Source organism: Ascaphus truei, chromosome 4 (genome assembly GCF_040206685.1).
Source record: "Ascaphus truei isolate aAscTru1 chromosome 4, aAscTru1.hap1, whole genome shotgun sequence".
In the NCBI taxonomy this organism is placed as follows: Eukaryota; Metazoa; Chordata; class Amphibia; order Anura; family Ascaphidae; genus Ascaphus; species Ascaphus truei.
Window position 1 is genome coordinate 239,517,795 of NC_134486.1, and position 23,255 is coordinate 239,541,049.

At 41.5% G+C, this 23,255-nt stretch overlaps 1 protein-coding gene across 2 annotated transcripts in view; it reads right to left on the bottom strand.

Annotated features, from left to right (window-relative positions):
• Nucleotides 1–10,934: 10,934 nt before the first annotated feature.
• KIF26B (kinesin family member 26B) overlaps nucleotides 10,935–23,255 on the bottom strand; it is a 408,717-nt gene continuing 396,396 nt past the window's right edge. For both annotated transcript variants that reach the window (XM_075597078.1, XM_075597079.1), the window contains 3 exons: nucleotides 16,837–17,039; nucleotides 16,025–16,175; nucleotides 10,935–15,526 (listed from right to left, as the gene is read on the bottom strand). In XM_075597078.1, the coding sequence (XP_075453193.1) occupies nucleotides 15,378–15,526; nucleotides 16,025–16,175; nucleotides 16,837–17,039 (503 nt within the window). In that variant the 3' untranslated portion in view covers nucleotides 10,935–15,377. The remainder of the gene's footprint in view (nucleotides 15,527–16,024; nucleotides 16,176–16,836; nucleotides 17,040–23,255) is intronic.

The following is a 23,255-nucleotide window of genomic DNA, read 5'->3' on the forward strand; positions in this document are numbered from 1 at the left end:
AATATACAAACACTATTCCCCCCAAATACACATACACTACCCCCCACAAACATTACCCCGTCAAATACACATACATTACTCCCCCCCAAATACACATACACTATTCCCACCCAAATACACATACAGTACACAACCCCCCAAATACACAAACACTATTCCCCCCAAATAGACTACCCCCCACATACCATACACTACCCTGGCAAATACACATACATTACTCCCCCCGAAATACACATACACTACTCCCCCCCAAATACACATACACTATTCCCCCCCAAATACACATACACAACCCCTCCAAATACACATACACACTACTCCCACAAATACACATACACACTACCGCCCAAATACACATACACACTACTCCCACAAATACACATAGACTACCCCCCAAATACACATACACACATACACTACCCCCACAAATGCACATACACTACCCCCCAAATACATATACACTACCTGCCCCCAAATACACATACACTACCCCTCCCAAATACACATACACTACCCCCCAAATACACATGCACTATCCCCCCAAATACACGTAACTACTCCCTCCAAATACACATATATTACCCCCCAAATACACATATACTTATCCCCCAAATACACATAAACTACCCCCCCAGATACACACACACAGACTACCTCCCCAAATACACTTCCCCCCAAATACACACACTACCCCCCCAAATACACACACACACAGACTACCTCCCCAAATACACTACCCCCCAAATACATACACTACCCCCCCAAATACACACACACACTACCCCCCCCAAAATACACACTACCCCCATGTGCTCCGGGAGGTGCTGATTCTTGTTGCCGCTGGCATCCCCCAGCTGTGGGAAAGAACTTACCAGAGATGTCTCTTCAATCAACAGAGGACCATGGACTTCTGCGCATCAGGCTGTTGAGCATTGCGTTGTGGGTCAACAGTTGTTGCGGGAGTAGGACGAGGGTGAATCCAGCAAAGGTAAGAAACACATTGATTGTATTTTTTTTTAGGTCACCCATTGTGAAAGTGTGATATAAAGCACACGTAGGGGGGTGCACAAGGATCCATGCAACCATTTTGATTCTCTGTTTGTCCTTCATCGTGTTTTTTATGTAGTATGATAGAAGTTTGATTGAGATTTGACCTCAGTGATCTTGCTATTCTGTAAGTCACAGATTCCCTCAGGGTCTTTCACTCTTCCACAACTAATCTGTATATATGCCAGGTGCACGGGGGGATAAACTGAATGCAGAACCAGTTTGAGATAGGAATAGCTTCTTATGTAAAACTCCAAATTGTGTGGGGAAATGTGTTTGCAAAATAATTGGGTTAGGAACAGAAGAGATAAAAACCTGCGTCTCCTGCTCCTCCTTATTTTCCAATAACAGCCCTAAATTTAGGAATGTGATAATTATATGCTCACTGTGGGCCCAGGAAACCTCACCCCAGAAGTGAACCAAGGTGTAAAAGTTATGTAGTAAAAACCTGTATTTTCTGGTATTGATCAGGTATCCATATCAATAAAAGGTCAACCCCTCCTGAAGGGGCGTATTATTATAATTTTCTGTAAGCCAGCCCATCTAGGGGCATGTATTATACCTCAGGAGGGTATAAAGATTATGTGTTCCTCAATGTATGGCAGAGAAAGCTCTGCATTGAGCTTCTTCTCCTTGTATACTCGTAATGAAATAAACTCTTACTTGATTCAACTCTGAAAAATAATGAACCCGTAACCATTGTATTTTTTCTCGCATTCACATCATTAACTGCCAATGTGCTTATCTATGTCCCTTTCTGAGTATAGATAAGCACATTGACAAGCAATGCATTTTTTGGCAAATGCTTGTTTTTATTTAATTGTTACAGTATGTATTGTATTTTTGGTGATGTTTTTTTTAGGTTGCCCATTAATTATCATTGTGGTAATCCATGCCAATATTGTTGACATGGTTTACCACGGTCACAATCTGGCTTTATTGTCAAATGCTTATTTTTATTTAAATGTAATGTGTTTTATTTTGTGGCTCCTTTTTTTTAGCTTGCCCATTCATTACCATTGTGGCAATCCATGCCCATATTAGGGGCATGGTTTGCCACTGTGAAAATCAATGGGTAGAGGGGCTGGAGGTGGTTGCCCTGTGGAGGGTGGTTAGGCCACCCAGTTGGGTAGTGGGGGAGGGGTTAACCCCTTAATTACTATAGAGGTTAGTAACCACTAAGGTGATTATGGGGTTAGTGGCCAGCAGTTAATTTTTTTATTGTAATGTTGCTGCCCATGGAGGACACGGGGGATGCAGAGGAAGTCTATGATGGCCTTCATCCTGGCAGGGGTAAGTCCAACTTTAATTTACTTTATGATGTCTGGGTACTGTTTTAATTTTAATGGGCAAATGAGCTATTATCCAGATCTGTATAATAGGAATTTTGCCTATTATTGTACTGTATGTGTTGGAGGGGGGGTGTGTGTTTGGTTGGGGGTAGAAAGTGGTGGGTAGCAGGGTTGTTGTATTTTAATGTTTATTGGGGGTAGAGGGGTGGGTGAATGTGAGTACTTAGGCCAGGGTGGGGGTAGTTAGGCCTACCAGGCGGGTAGCAAGGGAAGGGGGGGGTTAACCCCTTCATTATGATAGTTTACCGCCGCTATGGTAATGAAGGGGTTAACTCCTCCTGTAACCTTCCTGGTAGGCCTAACCACCCATCCTTGGCCAAAGTACCGCCATTCACCCACTCCATCTACCCCCAAATAAACAATGTACTGTGGCTTAACCCCATTCATTGCCTTAGCGGCTAGCCGGTATGGTAATTAAGCTGTTTTAATGTTAATTTTAATAACAGACTATTGAAGCAAGGAATCTCCTGAGCTGAACCGCATTAATTTCAGCCTCGGGGACCCCCTGCTTCCTGAACATGTTTTTACCACACTATAAAAAAATAGTTTTTCTTAGTGAATACATTTCTTATAGTGCGGTAATAAAATGCAAACCCACTCAGCAATGCACTGAACTTATCGAAGCTTAGTGAATAGGCCCCCAAGTCTATAAAAATCATCATACATTACTTATTCTCCAATCATGTGCATACACTTATTTTAAATCTTTTTACAAATCTGTTCTTTTTGACAAATTCTCCACTATTTAATTGTAACGGTTTTTCTGGACCCTCCTTGACCCACCCAATCTCAGATTGGCTCCTGTGGTCTAACCGGTCCCCATTACATGGTTGTGTCTTGTGGTGCACCTGTTGGCTACAGGACTCCTGAGTCTCCCGCATGATGGTAGTGGGGATATCAATCAACACAGGCAGCTGAGGTAGTGTGCTTTGAGTCCTACCTACATCCAGTGCAGCACCTCCACCTCATCAGGATCTCTGCGTCCGCAGGGAGATGGATCTGATGAGGAACTCCTTCTTTTTGCCTTCCTCTGCTGAGTAACTCTACACTCACACATGAGGGTTTTGGTGAACTTGGGCATCTTTATTGTACGTTCAGGCAGACTGCCCCTCATAGCGGTCGTACTCAGCCGCTCATTCCTTTGCTGCACTTCATTAGGAAGGTTCCTTCTCCTCTAATGGAGTTGCTCTCCACCTCTCCCCTCAGGGAGATTCACCAGCTTGTCTCTCTGCTTTGAGCTGCACAGACTCACAGCTATTGCATCAGACACTGCAACACTGTTGCAGACCTCCACATGACTCTCCTGAACAGTCAGGATACCAACAGGACTGAACTCACTAACTTTAGGCAGTGCTGTGTCTTATATCACCTCCAGAAACAGACACCCTCTGTGTCACTAATAGTGGACACAAAGCATGTTGTCACTTCCTTTGGGACATATGACACCTCACCAGGGTTTGAGGGCAAACCTCCATGATTGTTACTGGCAACCCTGCATACTTACCAGGTTTACTGCCAGCATGAAAGAGATATGTACACCAATTTTACACATGGCTACATAATAATATCAGGTATTTGAGTTGTATAGCGCAGCTCTGTGCATCCTCATCAACCCTTAACTGATAAAAACGTTTCCTGTGAGTGTTTCCTCTTATTCCATCAATTGTACAAATCACTTGCAGATGATGGAAGAAAAAAGTATAAATCTCAAAACTCATATTTCTAATGTCTTATTTTTGTTACAACAATCTTTTTAGTTACTGTAGTATATATTTGTATTGTATGTCTTTATTTATATAGCGCCATTAATGTACAGTACATAGCGTTTCACAGCAGTATTATACATGACAATCATATAGAAATAACAAATAATATAAATAGCACATGAATGGGAGAAGGGCTTCAGACATAAAAATAACATTTAGGAAAAGGCGTCCCTGCTCCGAAGAGCTTACAATCGAGAATTTGTTGCTAGAGAGAATATACAGAGACAGTAGGAGGGCGTTCTGGTAAGTGAATTTTCAAGGGGCCAAGGTTAATGTATGAGGTGTTAATTAGCAGCTATGGAGCTACTCATATACTTCTTTAAGCAGGTGTGTTATGATGGGGGCTTAAATGTGGATAGAGAGGGTGCTAGTCGGGTATGGAGGGGAAGGGCATTCCAGAGGTGCGGGGCAGTCAGAGAGAAGGGTTTAAGGCGGGAGAGGGCTTTATAGATGTAGCCAGGTCCTCCGGTACCACCCCTTCTTACGCTGGTGCTTGTGGGAGCTGCCGGGGCGGCCGCGTCACCGGGGACTCCCGGAGGTATTGGCTCAGAGAGCCACCATGTTATTCGTGCCTGCGCGATAGTTGAGGCGGCCCCTACAGATAGAGTTGCGCATGCGCAGTGATACAGGAGAGGCGGCCATTTTAGATAGGAGCATCCCTAGCGGTGGCCATTACCATTGAAGGCTCTGTGTGGGACTACAAGTCCCATGAGCCTCAGGGAGTTTGGATACCAGGTGGTCACAGCAGCCAATGGGGTTGTCAGAACTCTCAGCTCTCTGATTTTGAGACATTCTGCGCGCTGGAGAAAGGAGGCAGTTGGTGCTGGGAGTGCAAGGGGAGAGTAGGTGCATAGTGCAGGGGGTCAGTGACCCACTGCATAGGCCAGAATATTCCCCTAGGCCCCAGCGCAGGCCCTCAGTCACCACCAGCTTGTGGTACTGCAGGGAACAGCCCTAGATAGGGACATTACACTTACTATAGTAGCAGTCAGGGACACAGCAATTTCCTGCGCTGCATGGTGATCTGCAGTTTGGGATCAAACTGCAGTATTGAGTCAAGTATCATGAGAGACGACGCTGGATCGGCGGATCCTTTTTGAAGTAACAGCTACCGGGTGCTGGAGCGCCCGACAGGTATTATAATAAGTGCACCAACACCAGTACCTGCAGGCCCTGAGTACGCCTTGAGGGTGGGTTCTTTGGGGACACTGGGGGTTAAGTGACCAAGGAACTGGTCCAGTACGTTGGACATGGTGTGAGGTGCACATGGTGGTGGGAGAGGGACACTTGTACAGTGGAGTGCATTCTGGACTATTGATATATAGTTATATTCATCATAGAAGTGTATGTGTTCGCTATAATTGTATTTGCCATATATGATATATGTTATATGCTGTTCAATGTCATATGCAATGTATGTGTATTCATGCCACAAGTATATAGTAAATGTTACAGAGTTGTGGATTGTTATTATTATTCTTGTCCAGGGGAATCTCACATATCGGGGATCCTGGGCAAGTGGAGGCGCTGCCAAATTACTTATTGTTGCCCCAGGCTCCCAGTTAGCGGAGGCTCAGATCTCTGTGAGCCACAGGTATATACAGCATCAGTAGACCCATATAGTTATAAGGAAAGAGGGCTACATATACAAAGGGGGTACGCATACAAAGGGGCTACATATACAAAGGGGCTACATATACAAAGGGGGTACATATACAAAGGGGGTACATATACAAAGGGGGTGAGCAGAACGCAAGAGTCGGGGTGGTGTATAGCGATAAATTAGGGCTGAGATGTAAGGAGGAGCAGAAGAGTGTAAAGCTTTAAAAGTGAGGAGGAGAATTGAGTGTGTGGCACAGATTTGATAGGAAGCCAGGAGAGGGATTTCAGCAGGGGAGACGCTGAGACAGATTTAGGAAAGAGCAGAGTGATTCTGGCAGCAGTAGAAGAGCCTTCATTGTGCTGAACATTTGTCTGTAGAAACTCTTCGTGGATGTGGTCCTCACACTGAGGACCAGGCAGGTCTGGCAGTGGCTGAAAGCATGGCTGTAAATATGTCTGATAAAGCGCGAGGTCACGTTTTGTAATGCAACATTTGTTTATTTTATTGGTTCTTTATAAAGTGCAGGGTGAACAATGTTTCAAAGCACTGTGTAACTTATATAAACCAAAACATATGTTTCTGGATATCTTATTATATAACATTTTCTAACATGAACAAAACCAAAAATATTTGTAAAACTTTAAATGTACTGAAACGAAGTCACAAATGAGTAAATTGCAGGCATTACAGATACAGGTCCAATGGTGATTTCGGTACATGCAACAACGCTGTTGTTTAATTCCAGAACATTTTATTTCACCATGTTAGAGATATGTACAAACTACAAGCAAGGCCAAAGTAAAAAATATTTTAATTCCGCAATATATATTTTGTTTTTCAAACACTATAGTTCGGACAATACGTTTCACATTAATAACCGCACAAAGCTTAAGCGCTTTGAACCAGCAACCGAAAGTTTTGCAAATGACTGCATGTTTAGATTTAACAAGCTTCAGCATGGCTGTGTCCGTTGTGTTCATGCAATGTGTTTTTATATTTCCTCTAATAAAATTCAGCTCGTGAAATGTATCTGCTGCTAGAACTGCCTATGGATTTCCATACCCACAAGAAATGTATGAACCCAGATTGTTCATGTTCCATATGCAGCACTTGTTTCTTCTCCACATTGCGCACAGAGACGGTTACAGTGAGAAGACAGATGAAGTTTGGCAAATGGACATTTCAACGCATAGCACTCAATCATTTCCAGACAGGACGCGAATATAAATGATCAAATACAAGCAATAGAATAAGAACATCCTGAGTTTACAAATAAACTATAGGCTGCATAGTACAGAACATCTGATATAGGTGATGTCAAGAGTTTCAGGTATATTGGGAGCGGAAGGAATTTGAAGGTCAACAGCCTTATAAATAGTGTAATATTTGCAAATAAGTGCACTGAAAAAATGCTTAAACGTATAAAATTCCATGTTAGGAAGATTAAAAAAAACAAAAACCATCACAAGGATTAAGGTAGAGACTGAATCATACATCCAACTTCCAGATTAATCCTTGTCAGTTTTATTTCCCTGTCTATAACTGTGGTGGCCAACATTTTGGTAAGCTCTGATATTGCACAGAAAGTCCCATTAACTTCAGTGAGGCTTTCCGTGCGATATTAACGGTATAGGAGCTTACTGAATTATTAAAGGCCAATATCACAGTACAATGTATGTTAAAAAAGTTATGGTGGGTAAAAAAATAGGTTACGAAAAAACCTCCACCGTACAGTGTGCAAATAAGAATACCACCTGTGGGTACATTTGCATGTCTCAGAAAGGTTTGCAACCCTGTCTTTCCCCATTATCGCTTAGCATACAGTACAATGCCCACAATGTAATTACCCAGAATCCTTGGCTGCAGTGGAAGCATGGTATGCTAAGCAATAATGGGGAAAGACAGAGTTGCAGACCTGTCTGAGATATGCAAATGTGCCCACCATAGTATTTTTATTTGCTTTACAATGTATGTTGTGATGATGGTGACGCAACTGCTGTAGGGGACTGCAGAGGAGGGGGAACTTTGTAAATACCACTGGAAATGTACTAAAATTGTATTTCACGCACTACTACGGGCATGATATCCCTCCCTTGACCCATAACATGTACATAATAGGGAGAGAAAGGTATAGCTGAAACCACCTTGAGCGCTAGAGCATTATAGTAATAAATGTACTACCGTATGTGTAGGGCGACTCAAAGCAAAATGTTTGGGGTTTTTAATTATTCTTGGATTGAATATTTTCTTTTGTAGCAGTAGCAACAGATTTGCCTCGTGTTTCTCTTGAGCGTGATATGCTGGACATGAGTAGCAAATCTATTTTGAAAGCTACTATTTAGCTGTCAGAGCATTGTTTACACTTTATGGACTTCACGGCACCGGTGTGTATTTAGAATGATATACGACTGAAAACGTTACAGGTTGTAATGTACTTTATGCACCAATATACGCATTATTCACAAGATGTTGTAGAAAAAGAACTGTCAAGACCACAGAGGCCACAAAGGCAGGTGGTCATTGGAAAACATTTTATTTATGACATCTACATCTACACATATACAACATCAGTGGAATAATTTTCATTATTAACAGCACTGCACCAACAAAGAATCCAAGTGTCTTCATAGTTAATATGACTACATTGGTATACATTGCCAATTTGCAGATCGATTTGTTTGTCCAGTCACAACATCCAAGTTAAAAATAGTAAATGAAGTTGCCAGTGGCATTTCTATTGGATTCTTCTAAGCAGCTAACATTATTGCAACTGCTGATGCTCTGCGTCGAGACATACAATACACAATGCACCAACTGGGGAATCTGCCGTTGTTTTGAATCAGCCGTGTCCGAGAAGTGAACTGGACTATCGCTCCATTTCACCCACCGGAGCACGCAAACTGTTGCAATAATGTTGGCTACATCGGTATCTACTTGACTGTTTTGACATAAGTGGACTAATGTAATTAGTACGGTTTATGGGCATAATAATCTCTCACACTGGGATGCATACAGTCTCGAATACACATTATACAGCAGATCAGCACCTGAAGACCTCTTGCATCAACACAATACGTCCTGTTACCATGTGGACCAAGAAGAGGTAGGAGGTTGCTAAACGTAGCCCATAACTTTTGGTCAGTATATCTCCAAGACTTGGTAACGTCTAGAGACTCTAGTCTTCCACACAAGCTCTATTTGCCTGATGATATGTGAAACATAGATAAGAATACCTTACTGCTGCTTAATACAAGGAGAGGAGTTACAATGGAGGCATTCGTAACTACACTACAAACTACTGTACATCTGTGATGCTTTCATCAGACTATGTAACAGAGATCCAAAATATAATCAGTTTACTAGTTTATGCCCCTTCCATAGAAAGTGTGTTATGTGCTCAAATTAAAAGGGGGGGGGGGGGTTCTCCATCATATTTAGAATTATATTTAGACTCAATTGATCACTGTGGTTGAAATAAGCAATAACATTGTTTTTCAGTTTAAAATGTTGTAACCAGTAGATCTTGATACCTGTTAGGAAGAAACATTACAGTTCTCCATAGATGATGTTGCAGGTAAGCTTTTAAGACCTAGCAAGTTTATATATGTTTATTTATTAATAATATTTTTCTTATACAACACCGACAGTGTACACAGCACTGGGGGCGTGGTGGTTACAGAGGCCCCAATGCTCTTCCCCAAAGCATTTAAATGAAATGCCGGGGAGCGCACGAGGCCTCTGTAACTTACTTGCCTTGGCTTCAGAAGAAGCGTCACCATAGCAACGCGGCATCAAATGGCACCGCGGGGTCACGTGAGGTCATAATGACGCCGGTTCCTAGGTAAGGAGGGGGGAGGGGGCACGAGCCCTGGGGCTGAGCAGGCAGGGGGGCGCAGCGCAGAAAGTTTGTGCATTCCTGCTGTAGAGGTTTCAATTTAATTTTGGTGTCTTGTACCCAGTCATAAGGAGCTGGCACTGGGATTCAAGCCAGTTATTGTCCTTGATTTTGGAGTCAGTGTAAAGTACAGTATGTAAAGGATAGATTTGTGTGCAGTTACATCTGTGGTCCATTCAACGTTATCATAATCTGCAATTCATTTACAATCCCTAGGGCCAATAGATACTAAAAGATCCAAGACATACAGCACAGAGATGTTCCTGCCTACTATTTAGCGTATTGTTTATTACAAGCCTGAATACATACATTATAAAATGAAATAGATATTTAAAATTATAAATATTTCAGCAAGAGGGTTATTAATTAAACTGTTATAATAACGGGGCACTATCACTCGGGAACTCCCATTGAAGTCAATGGGAGTTTCCACACGATAGTATTCTGATCACCAGGGCCGCCGAGAGGGGGGACAAAAGGTAGACGCCTGGAAGCGCAACTTGGGCCCGGCCTGTGGCCATGCACGGCTGCCGGTCTTCTCCCGGCCGGGACCCGGCTCTCTCTCAGATGCAGGCCTCTATCATTGTCCCACGCCGACGGGCCAGTGACATCTGCGTGCTGGAAGTAGGCTTGGCCTAGCATCAGGCGCGTGCCAGCTTGGCGTGGGATAGAGGCCTGCAGTCAGAGAGTCGGCGCCCGGCCGGGAGAGGACCGGCAGCCGCGCCTGGCCACAGGTCGGGTCCAACTTGCAGTGCTGGCCGGGCTCCCCGCAGACCATCCACAAGGTAAGTCTGTTTTTTTTAAATATGTATTGGGGGTCTTGTTTATATGTATTGGGAGGGTCTTGTTTATATGTATTGGGGGTCTTGTTTATATGTATTGGGAGGGTCTTGTTTATATGTATTGGGAGGGTCTTGTTTATATGTATTGGGAGGGTCTTGTTTATATGTATTGGGAGGGTCTTGTTTATATGTATTGTGGGTGGGTCTTGTTTATATGTATTGGGAGGGTCTTGTTTATTTGTATTGTGGGTGGGTCTTGTTTATATGTATTGGGAGGGTCTTGTTTATTTGTATTGTGGGTGGGTCTTGTTTATATGTATTGGGAGGGTCTTGTTTATTTGTATTGTGGGTGGGTCTTGTTTATATGTATTGGGGATGTTTTTTTTTTGTTTATATGTATTGGGGTGGGGGGCCTTTTTATATGTATTGGGGTGGTTTTTTTTAATATGTATTGGGGAGTGGGGGTCTTTTTTATATATGTATTGGGGGATGGGGTCTTTTTTATATGTATTGGGAGGGTCTTGTTTATTTGTATTGTGGGTGGGTCTTGTTTATATGTATTGGGGATGTTTTTTTTTGTTTATATGTATTGGGGTGGGGGGCCTTTTTATATGTATTGGGGTGTTTTTTTTTTAATATGTATTGGGGAGTGGGGGTCTTTTTTATATATGTATTGGGGGATGGGGTCTTTTTTATATGTATTGTGGGGGGGTTTAATATGTATTGCGGGTGTGGGGGGCTTTAAAAAATGTATTAGGGGAAGGGGGGGGCTTTTTTATATGTATTGGAGAGTGGGTTGTATGTATTTTGTGGGGGGGGATTGAAGAAAAAAAGGAGTAAGAGCGAGACGTGGGGAAATACATGGGAAGAGGGTGGGAAATAGAGGGGCCTCGTGAGGTGTGAAAAGGGGGGCCGCAATACCGCGGGGGTGGGGGCAGATGTAACTCTAGTCCTGGGCCCCGGGAAATCTGTCTGTGGCCCTGGCTATCACAGTTTAATGAATAACCCCCTAAATCTGGAGATCAAACATACTGTATGTATTAGTTTCATGAACGCCTCTTGTTGATGGCCAAATATTGCATCAAACCCTACTTACTCTGTCTGTATTTTCTGCCTATTTAGGAAGGGGAGGGGGGTTGATTCACTAACCTCTGATAAGGGGTATCAGAGCTCAATCAGACATTAACTCAATCAGATGTTAACTGCAATACAGTTAATGTCAAAGTCGGTTAATGCTCAATGGAGATCCTAATCAGCGCTTAGTGAATCCCGGCATTAGTTTATTGTTTGTTTTTTGATTGTGCATATGAATTATTTTTTAAATATGTTTAATTACTAATTGAATACATTCAATCAGACTGTGTGAAATGATAGTATTTAGAAATGCATGCTTGGTCCCAAGCCGTGCTCAGCTTCTGCATAACAAACATTTTTCTACTTGTACAGTGTACAGCCATACCCTGCATTAACGTAAGCAATGGGTCCACAGGATGTATGTAAAGTGAAAATGTACATAAAGTGAAGCACTACCTTTTCCCCACTTATCGATGCATGTACTGTACTGCAATCGTCATATACGTGCATAACTGATGTAAATAACGCATTTGTAACAGGCTCTGTAGTCTCCCCGCTTGCGCACAGCTTCTGTCCAGGTAGGGAGCCGGTATTGCTGTTAAGGACGTGCTGACAGGCGCATGTGCGAGCTGCCGGCGATATGTCCTTACTCGCGAGTGTACTTAAAGTGAGTGTCCATAAACCGGGATATGCCTGTACAATGTAAAGCAATGGATGTGTGGTTCGATGCTCACCTTGCGCGAGATTAAATACATTCTATGAAGTGAAGAATTAGCAAAGAACAAAATGATGAAAGGTTTGCAATGGAAAAGGAGTATGTTTGCAATTAAGAATGAAGACATCAATTCTTCATGGATTTGACTCTATTCTGGCCATTTGAGTTGACTTAATGACCGCGAGTTGGCCACACAATGCCATTTCCAGGGAACACCCTGCTGAGTTACGCACATTCCTGTGACGTGTTTGCAAATAGAGGACCAGTGCAATGGGCCATATTCACTAAGCGGTGCTAAAGCACCTTGTGGCCCAGTGTACGAGGTCTTAGTAGAGCGTGATTCCCAAATGTGTGAACCTATGATGCAAACGGCTGAAGCGATCAATGTCTTCCGGGTGCAAAACTGGAACAGAAAAAACGGCATCAGATTTATAAAAAATAAAAAATCATTACTATTCTTTTCTTTTCTTCCATAAATCTGATCTTCTTTTTTGCTTTAGTTTTGCCTTTGATGGAAGACTTTGATAAATAGATCCCATAGTCTCATGCACCAAACTTTATTTTCTCTGTACTTTTATTATTTACGATGACCGAATGACTTTAAAACATTGTGAGCTTCGTGTATTTGTAGTGCTACAATGCTCAAGTGAAAGTCTAATGTGTTGATTCCTTGACTCCTGCACACTTTCAATGTATCGATCCTTTGACAGTGACATCAAAAATCATTTTGCCGCCCAGGTGTTATAACAAATAATTATATTCCCAATGCTCAATATATATATGTAAAAAAATAGGGTGAAGTACAGTACCCATATTATGAAAAAAATCTAGAAAACTAGTTCTTTCTACCTCTTTCAACACATTGGCGTTTCAATTGCATGTCATTTCCCAGAATCCCTTGCTGCAGTGGAAGCACTGTATGCTAAGAGATAATAGGGAAAGCATGTTGTAGACCTGTCTGAGACATGTTAATCTGCTCACAAGTGATATGTTTATGTGTCCTGCGTTATTTGCTGTCAAAATGCATTGATATCCCCAGAGCATTGATATGCATTTCACATCCCCACTACAAATTTCTGACAAGAGCCCTGGAAGTGGAAGCTGTGAATATTTCAGAACTTGTGCAAATGTTGCCTAGGTCCGTATACGTTTCTCCATACAGGTGCCAGATGTAAGCACAGGTATGTAGCAAGTAACATTGGATACACCTGCAATTATAGTGTGCAGTAAGGATTTGTTTCCCATGAATTAGATCGTTGATCTTCTGAGCAATGTTTACTTTAGATCAAACAGATTATAGTAGAGTTGTTTTATATAAAATATATAAATAAATAACAGATGTACTGTATGAAATGGAAGCTAATCGGGTTGAAAGATACATTTAGCAATATTGTAAAATAGCAATCCATTATACAAAATGTAATTAAAAATTTTTTTTTTTTTAGAATTACTAATTGAGATATTAACTTCCTTTTTTATGCTGCATTAAAACAGTGATGGTTCATTTTAGAGTATCTTACCTTTTCTTATTTGCCTTTAAAAAAAGATGTCTCTCATTGATGTTGCAAAAGATAATAATAACAACTTTATTTCATATACCGCCTTCCTCCGAATGGGACTCAGAGCGCATCACAATTACAGTATAGTGCGCAGTGCGCAGCACAGACATTTTTACTCTTGATTTAAAATATGACGCAGCAGATAAACTGGGGGACCCTAAGCATATAAAGCATGTCTCGGTTTATTTTGTAATGTTTAAAGCCGTAGTGCCTGGTCAGGCCTCCCAGCCACCTGTAACCACCACCAAAAGTAGATGAAGACTGGAGCAGGACTAGGGATAAATCTTGTACTCCGTAGTAAAGCGAGACCCCCATAAAATATTTAGATCGCTCCAATAATGACTCATTTCTTTTACAATAATTATTACTTTGCTTACAGAATGCCTCATAGACCCTATAATATATGCAGAAACCAAAAGGGACCAGCAAGAACCCTTGGGTATTGGTTACTGCCCTTTATTAATGTATGTCAGTTGGCAGATAAGTTCACACAATATCAACATTTCAGGCATAGCAATGGTGTTCAGACTGGTAACTCGACATACTGCTTTGTCCAAGAACATCTCCGAGGTGGCTGGATGTGATCTGAAATACTTGTACGTACGCCATATCCTTTTATTTTGCACTATATTACTTTTTAAGATGGGGGTATTTTTTGCTCTCAAACCTGCAATACCGTTTTATCCCATGAACTGCCAATGGGGCCTGCGTGGTTGACCACTCTGGCACTGGTGGGATTAGGGTACTTTTGTTTTTTTAGAGATAAAATATGAAAAATGAGGCTAGCAAGCTTTTTTTCTTTTAATACTGTATGGATGCCTGGTCATTTTACATGTAATACTGTATTCCTAAACATGCATGCAAAAGCTGTACATAATCAGTAGCTGTCACAGAAAGCTTTCAACAGCTGCTGATCGTGTGACTAACCCTTTGCTTTGAGTGGCCACACACTGTTAACAAAGACAGTTAACACATACTTATATGCTGTACTGATCAGGAAACATTGCTACAAACACAAGTTACTTAAAACAGCAAGTCAGAAATAGGGTTATACACCATGAGAAAACAAGCTGCAAATACATTAAAAATGTTTTTTTTTCTATTTTGCTTTTTTGTGACTAGCACCATCTGTACACAAGAGAGTATGAACATACATGTTTGGATAATAAAGGTTTGAAAGGCACTTAATCAGTCTCACTGTGTATTCTTCTTCTTACAGTACTTCTGAGGCTCCTAGTCCCACATCCATTCTCTTCCACTCCTCTAGAAGTAGGAGGAAAAAAGCTCACTTCTGCCTTCCTTTCCATATTTACAAAATGAACCTTTACATTTTCTCAAAGTGCTCTCTTCAGTCTCGCAGGAGTCTGCTGATCCTTGTCTTGTAGAAGGTTGTAAATGTGTTGTCCCTCATTGAAAACATCTTCTTTTCCCTTCTCTTCACATTCTCTGTCTCATTCCAACATCACTTTGTCCAACTTTTGTCCTCATTCCATTGTCTTTGGGTGTTGGTGGAAGGGAGAAATTCATTTTGTGGTGAGTCAGTTTGTTCCACGGTTATCATCTCCATTGACTCAGATCTCCCCTTTATCGGCGCCTTGAGGTGATATCAAAACAAGTGATCATCATGAGGTGGGCTTTGCAGAAGTTGACACGGTTCTCCAAGCGATCAGTCACACATTCCAGGGCTTCCAAATACTCCAGCGAGTCCACCTCATATGCTTGCTCCAAGTCAACTGGAAACAAGTGAAAAACACATCAGATGAGCCACTGAGACTCAAGACAACATTTATGATTGGCCTTCAACCGCTTCAATAGCCTTATTGATTAGAAAGTAAGGTTATTTTCATGCTCGTTTAGCATCAATTTCACAAACATAATTAATCAAAGCCTCTGAAATATTGAATCTACTCTGATTATTGGCGTGCGCCTTCAATATTGTTACTGATTTAATGCCATACAAGTATCATAGCTACTGCACAAGCTATTACCACCACCTTTATGCACTTGGCTATTTAGAGATAGGCTCACCGAGAACATGATTGATGCCCGTGCATATAATGCAACAAGTATCCCAAAAGGTGTATAAAGAGTAACAAATATTATCTATGAACGATTTGTAAAAGGTGACAGTATTAAAATGTGATCAAACTGTATTTTTAAATATAACACACATTTGTAGAATGAATGAGTGCAAAGCTTAATGAGTGCAGCCCTCTAAGAAAAGTTCTTACATTCGCTGAGCCACTTATTTGGATCCAGCATCAGATATTGCTTGGTGATCTCCAGTTCCTTCATAAGCCACTCATATTTGGCCCTGACCTCAGCAATTCGCTGCTGGCGGTGCTCCAGGATTTTCAGCTTGGAACTAAACTGTGCCACCTCCTGACAAATGAAAGAAATATTACTTGAAAAGGTAGGAAAATACTCACGTGAACTCTGACCTCCCCTTTATCGACACCACAATATGATGTCAAAATAAATGATAATCACAATTACTTAGAAATCTTGTTTGAGTCATGTTACAGTATACATGAACCAAATCATAAATTAAGACTTTTTTTCAGATATAAATTGCAAAACTGTTTCTAATATCGTGGTACTCTGATATTGTTTAAGCAGAACAGATTTGACATCTTCTTGAATTTACAACACTGAAGAACTCACAAGATTTATTTTTTTTAGAAAAGAAAAAATGGACATTTTAAAGAGTTAATTATTCCGTTAAAATAATGAGAAGAAAGGGCTAATGTAATGGTAGCATAACTCCTTAGCACTGAAAATTCAGAGTTTACGGGTTGGAAAACCACACAGAGTAAAACAATTCCACGTGGTCCCACAACCGATGTCTATAAATAAAATATCATGGAATACTCATTATTGGATAGATAATGTCATCTACACGGATTCATTTTAGATTAAGTACATGGTGATATCAATTTAATTTTTAAAAAAAATCAAGTCTTTGAATTGCACACTCAGTGGAGTTTATATATTATATCTAATCTAGCACAGACATCATGCAGAATGGGCTAGGGCCACTTACATTGCAGTCCCCACTGCGACGTCGCTGAAGCCTCTCCACATCGTCTATCTCATAGACTTTTATCTCAAATGGTTCTCCCGGGCCTCGCGGTCCATTGCGCATAGGGCCGTCCACCCAGCGCACTGCAGGGCTATTGGCCGGCTTTCTAACAGGTGACGTTGCGTCGAGTGATAATGCTGGAATAAGCCTCCGCCTTTGTGATCCTATAATACACACAGATCCCATGAGTATTTGTAACGTCTCAGTGCAGACTATAAATGCTGAGCGGCGTTTGCCAGTTAGTCTTTCTTCAGGATCATTTTATGTACAGCTATAGCCGTCTTAACGGTCCCCTTTTTTTTGAGGTAGGCCGTGCGTACAGTACCGCTGTAGTTTGGCGCACAGTACCATGGAATAGTATGGTAACTGTGATATCCTGAAACGTTGGGGGAATAATAAAGGCTGCTAAATCTGTATAGACTGAAATTGAAAACACAACAGCTTGGAGGACTGTCTCATAACCAGAATACATTAAACAAAGATTGTAAAACTGATCCAAGGCGTTTGTTGACCATGTACATATTACAAATAATATATACAATATATTAATTTTTCAGGAGGTTTAAATGGAGCTTTCCCCAGAGCCCAGTGCAGTCTACAGTTAACCATGGTAACCTCAGAAGCGAGAGCGATGATTTTTAAAGCCGCAATCCCCCACTAGAGGCCTTTATGATCTTAACTCATACATTATCTCCGCCCCCCCTCCCCCCGAGCATGTTCTGCTCTCTTTCGATGTTAAAAATCATTATTTTCTTCATCTCTAGGTTACCATGGTAACCTCCATCTGCAATGGGCTCCGGGAGAGCTCCATGTTGACCTCCCGGAAACTTAATATTTCAACTTATCCTATCTTCCAAAGTAAGCATCATATTTAAAAACCTTGTTTTTGTTCTTGTTCCTGGGGGTCCAGGAGGCAATTGCTGGCCCGTTTCATGTCCCTTCTGCCCTGGGTTATCCTGTAACAGCAGGCTGGGAGCTGCTTTCTCCTTCTTACCACATGGCGAAGAATGTGCATCTGAATGTGTGAGGATGACCCTGCTTGTGTGTGTGTATTGGGGGCAACAGAGTACGAGTATGCGTCTCTAAGTAAGAATGTGCATGTATCTAGTAAGTGAATAGTTGTTACACCTTTTATTGGACGAGCAGACGGGTGGCCAACTCCAGTCCTCAAGAGCCAGCAACAGGTCAGGTTTTAAGGATATCCCTGCTTCAGCACATGTGGCTCAATCAGTGACTCAGTCGTTGACTAACCCACCTGTATTGAAAACCTGACCTGTTGGTGGCCGTTGAGAATTGGAGTTGGGTACTCCTGGACTAGCACAAATCTGTTGCATAGATATGTTCCATAATTACACCAAGATTGCCAGGCTGAATATGCAGGGGTTGGTTATCTTAGCCATAGGGCCGACCAGCAGCCAGTGCACACCGTCTTGTTCCCGTCCCCGGTGTTTAGTGTTGGCTAGGATTAAATGACCCTAAGGGTGCACGTCTTATCAGCATAGTGTTGCACTTGGGTGAAAGCCTTAGAACACTGTGCCACATGTTCTAACTAAATAAAACCATGTCGTAAACAGGTGATGCGGAATGGGTTCTAAATAAGCTACACAAATTGAAATGTCGCCGATCTATAATATAATATAAAATATTACCCTACAACATTTCTTTAAAAACTAGTAAAGAACTTCACAAGACAAAAAGAAGCAACAAGAAAAATCAAAAGGACATTTGCAAAGCATTTTTTCCTGTGGTTTTAGAAAGTAATAGGTTGCTTTCAAAATATCTTTATTACACTTTGACTGACAGGATCAACATTACTCAAGTTGAAAGATCGAAGCTGTTGCACATTTGTGAACGCCTTTGGCTTCCTCCCATCCCTCCCTGGTGTTGGTGGTTTACATGACAAAACAATGGATAAGCTAGATTTGAAAGGCAAGTGTAATGCAACTTTGTTTGTCACAATCTCACAGAACAGGCACCAGCTTGTGCTTCCACTGCAAAGCAGAAACCTGAGGCTTCATTGTCTGTCTTATGTTGGTGGTCCCATAACATAAATAGAACTTTTTCAAATGCAGTTTGAGCCTGTGACAGGGTAAATAAAAGCCACCCGCTATATGCCTGGAAAACCTATGTCTAGTCTGCAGTGCAGCACTGACTAGGTTAACTTCAGCTGGGAACCTCAGGACAATTAGTTGGAACCCAGCTGCCTAATCAAGGTGTGTTAAAACCCCAGGCTGTAGACACATGGAGGCTGGCTGTTGAGGAGAGGAGAAAGCTACTGAAGAGATTACTGATACAAGGTCTGTGAGCTAAGTAGATGAATTATGAACGGTCTGTCCCCTGCATAGCAAAAGGGTAGCTGCCTTATTTTTAGACTGTCTGCTAAAAAGAACTGTTTTTGTTTGGTCTGCTGAAGAAAAAGCCATTTTTCTTTTGTTTGCTGATGAAAAGCCATTTTTTTCCTTTTGTTTGCTGATGAAAAGCTATTTTTGTTTTGTGTGCTGTATATCTTTTGAGGCTAAATAAATAAGCCTTGTCAAGAAACCCGCGTGTGTAGTTGCATGTACCCTGCAACTGAGCTCATTACCGAGTACTACTTAGTGAGTCTAATAACCAGGGAAGAGCTGCTTAATAAACATTACAACATATTTGCTCCACATTAGTAAAAAAATATGTCACTTCATGGCCTACTGCTAGGGTTGCCAGGTGCCCGGTATTGAACCGGACAGCCCGGTATTTGGTTACTCTGTCCGGTAAAAACTGAGAGATAATACCGGACATGTACTGTATGTGTATGCTGGTATTACCTCTCCGGACTTAGTAACCAATTGTGGGATTTCCTCTGAGAAGGGATAGAGCAGGGCTGCTGCTGCTAGGGGGCTGGGCAGCTTCCTCCATCCTGATTGGCTGCTGCTGTTTAATGCAGCCAATCAGTAGGAGGTGGCAGGAGCATTAGGGTGGGGCCAAAGAGCGGAGGAAAAGCATGGAGCAGGGAAAGGTGAGACTGTCCTGTGTATTTGTTCTGTTTTGTCCTGGTGTGTGTGTATTTATTTGTATTTGTACACCAAAAATCAGCTTCTTTCATTATCCTCTACATACTTCCCTTGGACGTTATCTATCCATTGGAGGAGCTATCATCACCGCAATCGCAGGGAAATAGTTAACTTTGTGCCCAGGACATACTTGAAAACGAGAGGTAACTCTCAATGTATTACTTCCTGGTAAAATATTTTATAAATAAATAAATAAACTGTGCGGTGGAACGTTAAGTGAACAGTAAGGCTCAGGAAATGTTTGAGAATTTCAAGCACAAGCTCAGGCAGAAAAAAACAAATTGGTCTTTCAATTAAAGTGTGTTCCCACTGCTTAAAGACACTTCAGCTTATGCGGGAGTACGTTTCATGTGCTTGCTAAAATGATCTGATTATTAAAATGGCCATTCTCTCCATTCACATTGCTTGCTTGTTCTGCCTCAGACAAAAGATAGATGGCTATCCAAAGCTACTGGTTTAGCCGTGACATTTCAAGAATGCATAATATACAGCGCTTTGCACTCAAAGCGACCTTAACTATTTTATTAAAATAGCCGTATCAATAACCGTGCGGCATTAGCATTTCATCAATTACACCAATTCAATTACAACAGCGACTAATGAAAGAGATTTAGGCATTCGGAGCACTAATGCACCTAAATAATGACCTTAACAAACCAGGAAGCAGATAAGTGGTCAGTGAACCTTTTATAAGCCTCCTACTGTATAATATGAATGAGTCTATTATATGCTCAATGACGTCAGACCAAATAGACGGAGTCAGGGATAGAGCATTTGAGAGGGTTGGAGCTGGGGGAAATGAAGTACTGTGAAAAAGCGCAATAGTCGCATATAAATCGGGTGGTCACTTGCATGGAAATATGTGTTATTGTGTGATTGAAAAAGATCGGAAGACATACTGTCAAATACAATTTTATTTCCAACTAGCTGTAGCTGTAATTTTTGATATAGCCATAAAGATTGCGATATTACATTTACAAGTCTAAATAGCAATGTGACTGCTGAGGGTTCCTGAAATGCACTGTATGTATGTAGGAATGTATGTATATAGCACCATCCATGTACAGTACATATCGCTTCACAGCTGTGACATGGCAACACTGAAGGCTTAAACATACCATCATATGAGATTCTTGTAAAACATGATGGTAAACCCTTGTATTTCAGCACCAGCCTCTATGTGGCCTTCACTGAGGGACCTCTGTTGATTCATGCTGATCATTTCTGACAAGAAGCATTTTTGGTAATAATCATAAATACGCTGGACAAGGTCGCCTGACCTGAAATGAGAACATCTATACTGCCATAATCTTTGCAGCGCTGTGGGCATAAAGCTCTGAGGTTCCTAACACCAGTGAGGAGAATGTGAGACTCTCTCAAACTGCTTGGCGTTTTTTTTTTTTTTTTTTACAATTAGCTCTAATGGAAAATATCCCATTTGTAAAAAGATGCCCTAAGGGAGCTGAGGCCTTTTTATCCCTTCCCTTCATATTGCCACAGGGCATCAATCTTGTAGGAACTATTTTCAATCTTCTCCTATCGGTGTGTTAATTCACTTTACACTTTCAAACAAAAATGTAGCACACTTTAAAGATGGGGGGAATATAATATGCTTTAGCGGGGTCGTTAAGGTGCAGTGAAAAGAGAAAACTAAAGAATTGTGCTTGCCCAAATTCAACTGAAATTTCCTTATAAACAGTTCTGCTTAGTAGTAAAATTCAAAGACTGCAGCAAACAAGTGTGTACATTCTGAACTCCGGACATCATCATGGTGTCTACTTACTGAGGTGTCCCGGCTGCAAAAAGAGGGCAAAAGCTGTGCAAACAGCACCATATTTATTTAAATATAAACCGTTGGGAACTCAAGTACAATTATTTTGCCCCAGTTTTGCAGCTGAGAGTCTTCAATACATGACCCACCATTTGTTTCTGAACATATAATAACTGCAAGGGACAGCTCACCAATCAGATGCAAAAACACTTTTTTTTTTAAATATACTGAGTGTCTTGATAAGCGACACAAATAAATACCTTGACTCTAAGGAGGTGATGTTTGAATGCACCAACTTATTTTTTGCTTGCATCTGTGTTGTGTAAAAGAGATAGTTACATTTGATACATATTGTTAGCAAGGAAAGTTTATGCCACTTCAGTTCTACATCTTCAGCCTAGAATCAGAACCTCGTCAGCCTACATCTGCGTCGCCCCAAAGGCAAACATCTGAAAGGATTCCCCAAGAGCTGCTCCCCGCTTCACAGAAATAGTGTGCTAAGGGTTATCTGGGATTCCTTGCTGTGTTCGTCACCCCGCCCTCCACAATTCTTATTGCTCCTAGCTACAGGACCTGACTTGCACAGCTAAAGTCAATCAGAACCTCTTCCACCTGCTGTAGCTATTTGCTGCTGTTTGCGCACTGCACCTGCCAATACTCTGAACTGGAAACACAACAAATTGATCATATTCCCTCACATCTCCTCCACTCCCTCTCTGGCACACTAAGCCCCACCATAACTCACCTTTTGATATTCACTCATTCCTGGCACATTCCTATCTTCTTTTAAACATGCACCCATCACACCCATTCTAAAGAAGCCCTCTCTTGTCCCAGCCTCTCTCTCCAACAACCACACAATCTCTCTTCTGCCTCCAAGCTACATGAGTGGCTTTTATACAACTGTTTGACTCAGTTTCTCTCCTCCAACTCCCTCCTTGAGTCCTTCCACCCTTCACGAGACAGCATTAATAAAAAGTGGCCAATGACCTACTCACTGCTATGTCGAAAGGTAATTTCTGTCTACTAATTCTCCTGGATTTCTCTGCTGCTTTCGACACTGATCAACCCCTTCTCCTGCACACTCTCCACTCCATTGGACTCCATGAGGTAGCCCTCTCCTGGTTCAAGTTCTACCTACCAACAACTCCTTCAGTGTTTCCTTCTCTGGTATCTCCTCATCACTCCCATCTGTCAGGGTCCCACAGTGCTCTGTCCTTGGCCTTCTGCTCTCCTCATGCTATACCTCTTATCTTGGCAATCTAATTCAATCTTTTGGTTTTCAGTATCATCTCTATGCTTATGACACCCAAATCTACCTCTTCTCCCCAGACATCTCTCCCACTTGTCCGGTGTCACCAACTATCTCTCTATAATCTCCTCCTGCATGTCTTACCACCCTGAAACTTAAAAGAACAGAACTACTAATCTTTTCTGGGAAAAAAAGGGTACTTGAGACAAAAACTGATTTTTAAAAAGGTGTATTATATATGGAAGAATACAAAAGACTGACAGTCAGTTTTTGTTATTCTTTCATGTATAATACACCTTTTTGAACA